This window comes from Monoraphidium neglectum, assembly GCF_000611645.1.
Source record: "Monoraphidium neglectum strain SAG 48.87 unplaced genomic scaffold scaffold03326, whole genome shotgun sequence".
NCBI classification, from domain to species: Eukaryota; Viridiplantae; Chlorophyta; class Chlorophyceae; order Sphaeropleales; family Selenastraceae; genus Monoraphidium; species Monoraphidium neglectum.
Window position 1 is genome coordinate 1 of NW_014010302.1, and position 3470 is coordinate 3470.

Genomic DNA, 3470 nt, shown 5'->3' on the forward strand with positions numbered 1-3470 from the left:
GACGTGCTGGCGGCCGCGGCGCCGGCGGCGGCGGGCGTGCAGGACGCGCGCGGCGTGCTGCGGGTCGCGGCGATGGCGCTCGGGCGCAGCATGAGCTACCGGCCGAGCGCGCAGCTGTCCAACAACTTTGATTTGTCGGGGCTGGCGTTGGGAAGCTTCACAAGCAAGGGCGAGGGCAGCGTGCTGCTGGCGCCCACGCCGAGCATCAGTGCGGCCACTGGCGGCGGCGTGCTGCAGAGCGGCACGAGCATCGGCAGCAGCGGCGGCGGCGCCGGCGGCGGCGGCGGGGGGCTGACAAAGTCGGGCAGCATCCGGCCGGCGCACCGGGGGGGCGGCCTGGCGACGAACAGCAGCGTGGGGCCGGCGCTGCTCAAGAGCCGCTCCATACTGTCGCCCGCGCCGCAGCCCGCGGCCCGGCACACCTTATACCCGCAGCAGGGCCGTTGAACGAAAGAGCGCGCGCGCCCCCGCCCGCCCCGGACCCCCGGGTGCGCGCCGGCGGGGCCCTGCTGCGCCTGGGCCGCTGCCGCACGCTCTGGCGCAGGTGCGCCTGGGGGCCCTGCGCACCCCCTGGATAGGGCCTGCCGAGGCCGAGCGTGCAGGGTATTGGGGACCGGGCTGCCAAATTGCTGTAGCTCTCTCCCACGCCTGCGCGTGCCATGCATGAGCCGTGCACCAGCCACTCGGCTCAGCCGGTGACCCCATCCATGCACAGTCGAGCGCCCCTATCGGCCCCATTTTTCTGCAAATAGCCGCCTTTGTACGCCCTGCAGAGGGCATCATTGCAATGCATGCGGGGCGTGGTGCGGGGGGCCAAGAGGGCGGCGCCGGGTCCGGCGCGCCAGGCTGCTGCGGCAGTATGCATGCGCCACAGCACAGGCCGGCTCGCACCCACGGCACCCTGCACGCCCCGCCCATTTGCACGCGCCCGATGCGGGGCGCTCCGCCCGGCAATCATTCTTGCGGTGCCCTCGATCCTTTTGTGTGGGTCCTTGTCCAATTGCCTATGTGGTGGGTTGTCACACCTTGTGTCACTGCAATCCAGGGACCAAAACGAACGATGCAGCGACGAGGCCCACCCGCACGGGGCGCCTGCCGGCCGGCCGGGCCAAAGTGCGTGCGCTCTTGCGCGACGCTTCGAGCGCGCGCGCTCTCCCGCAGCGGCCCCGCGGCACGCTGTGCAGTCCATTGGCGCCGCGCGGGAGCCTGCTCCTGGCCCGCCGCCCGCCCATGTGCACGCCCCAAGAGTTGTTCAGCCAAGTCTGTTGAGAATAGAGCCGTGGAGAACGGAGCCGTGTGCAAACCATGGTCCCCTTGATTTTCGTAGGTGTAACACCCTTTTGCAACAACCCATGGACTCGCATCCAAGCCGGACACCCTGGTTGTGACATGGTGACGATCCAACACATTCATGGCTGGCGCCTGGGGCCCCCCCTCCCGCTGGCCAGCAATGCAAGCAGAAGCATTCAGGCATGGGCGAGGACACAGCTTGTCCCTTAGCTGTGGGTTTTCTCAGAGAAGCAGTTTGAAGGTGGCCGAGGCGTCGAGTGTACAAGTGCTTGGGGCAGGGCTGCTTTGACTGCGATCCCGGGCGCATTCCGGTTACGCGCATGCATGGGAGTCAAACGGGTTGCCCACCCTGCCCAGGGACTGAGTTGCAAAGAGCGAACATTGCTGCAGCTGTTGCCACTCCTCTCACGTGTGCACTCTTCTGTTGCTGCTGTGGCCCTGCGCAGGGCGGCAGCCCAGGCTTACGCCCGCGACGGCGGATGGGATGATTGGGGAACGAATCGACTCTGGCCGCCACACAGCGGGGCGCACCAGTGGAGCTCAGGCACCTGCGTCTTGCGAGCGGGCTTCCAGCCCTGCCTGCCACCCAGATGCCTGTGTGGGTGTTGCCTGGGCTGGGGATATCCAGGATTGACCGCGCTGCCGGCGGCTCTTGAGGGTGCTGCGGGCTGCAAGCGGTTTCTGGAGGCAGCCAGATGGTGAACAAATGTGTTGCGTGGCCATGTTGGCGCGCTGCACACACATGCTGGCGTCTTTGATGCCATCTGTCCGGCCTGCACTGCCAGCCGCACTTGGCATCCCTGCATCACCAACAACCGCTTTTGCACCGCACAACTCTTTTCTGCTGCTGCTGCTGCTGCGGGGCGAGGCCTGCAAGGGGCTCCAGCCATGTCCCGATGCCCCAGCTCCCACGTCAAAGTTCCCACAATCGTCGCGATTAAGCCGCCCCTCCTTGATTGCAGGCAACGGCAGCACACGGGTCCCAAGCTGCCGTGAAGCACGCGATGCGAGTGATCCACCAATTCTGTTACACCGCACAGGGGCCGAGCGGGGGCGCCGATGCCGTGCGCACGCGTCGCCGCCGCCGCCGCGGCCGCCGCCGTGCGGGGCTCAGAACCCGCTGAAGCCCTTCTTGTCGCTGCCGCCCGAGGCCGGGATCACCCTGAGCACGTTGAACCGCACGGTCTTGGACAGGGGCCTGCGGGGCGGCGCGGGGGGCGCGGCCGCGAGCAGCGAGAGCGCTCAGGCCGCCGGCTGGGACGGCCAGCATCTGCCTGCGACCTGAACATAGCCCCCCGCGCGCCCTTCTGCACCTGCAGCCTCTGCACCCGCCGCCTGCCGCCCATGCAAGTGCTGCAAGGTTTTATGTGTGAAAGCATCCCCCCCACGCCCCACGCCGCCTGCTGCACACACCAATAGCACTGCCCTGGCCACGAGGCGCGCAGCCCACCTGCACTGGCCAATCTCCACGCGGTCGCCCTCCCTGCAGCGGAATGCCGGCGACAGGTGCGCCGAGATGTTGGTGTGCCGCTTCTCATACCTGGGGGTGGGATGGGGTGGGGTGGGAGGGTGCAGGGTTGCCGGGTGGGGTGATTCAGGGCAAGGCCGTATGGCACAATGGAACCAGAAGGGGTCGAAAGGCGATGATGGGGAGCAGCAGCACGGGCCGCCCTCGCGGGCCGTTGCCTGGGCGCATCGAGGCTAACCCCCTCTTCACCCCTGCCCGCCCCACAGCCCCGCGAAGCCCAGCACCGACGCTGCGCCCCGGGCTGCCGCCCTGCCCGGTCCCCTGCGACGCCGCCATCCCCGTCGCCGCCGTCGGCACGCCGCTGGCCGCCTGAAGCCGCCAGGCTTTGCCGCGTCTTGCGATCACAGCCGCGGGTGCTGCTGCTGGTACTGCTGCTGCTGGTACTGCTGCTGCTGTTACTGCTGCTGCTGTTGCACACACCTGGCGTACTTCTTGATGTAGTGCAGGTAGTCCCGGCGCACCACAATGGTCCGCGTCATCTTGGTGGACTTGACCACGCCTGGGGTGGGCGGACGTGGGCCGGCGGGAGGGGGACGGGCGCGGGTCGGCGCGCCACTCGCACCAGGGTGCGGTGAACGGCCACATGGGCTGCCACTGCTGCAGCATGGGAGCTGAGCGCAGCCGCAGCAGCAGCGGCGGTTCGGCCGTCGGC

The 3470-nt window shown here is 68.6% G+C and overlaps 2 protein-coding genes across 2 annotated transcripts in view; one reads left to right on the forward strand and one right to left on the reverse strand.

The window, feature by feature from the left end:
* Positions 1 to 72: 72 nt before the first annotated feature.
* On the forward strand, positions 73 to 447 carry MNEG_12595 (hypothetical protein; the record flags this gene model as incomplete). Its single annotated transcript, XM_014038932.1, has 1 exon — positions 73 to 447. The coding sequence occupies one exon, from the start codon at positions 73 to 75 to the stop codon at positions 445 to 447; it is 375 nt and encodes a 124-aa protein (XP_013894386.1).
* Positions 448 to 2400: 1953 nt separating this feature from the next.
* MNEG_12596 (40S ribosomal protein S11) overlaps positions 2401 to 3470 on the reverse strand; it is a gene marked incomplete at both ends in the record, with an annotated part of 2639 nt that continues 1569 nt past the window's right edge. Inside the window, 4 exons of the mRNA XM_014038933.1 lie at positions 2401 to 2488; positions 2741 to 2830; positions 3043 to 3225; positions 3248 to 3317. Of these exons, the coding sequence (XP_013894387.1) occupies positions 2401 to 2488; positions 2741 to 2830; positions 3043 to 3225; positions 3248 to 3317 (431 nt within the window). The remainder of the gene's footprint in view (positions 2489 to 2740; positions 2831 to 3042; positions 3226 to 3247; positions 3318 to 3470) is intronic.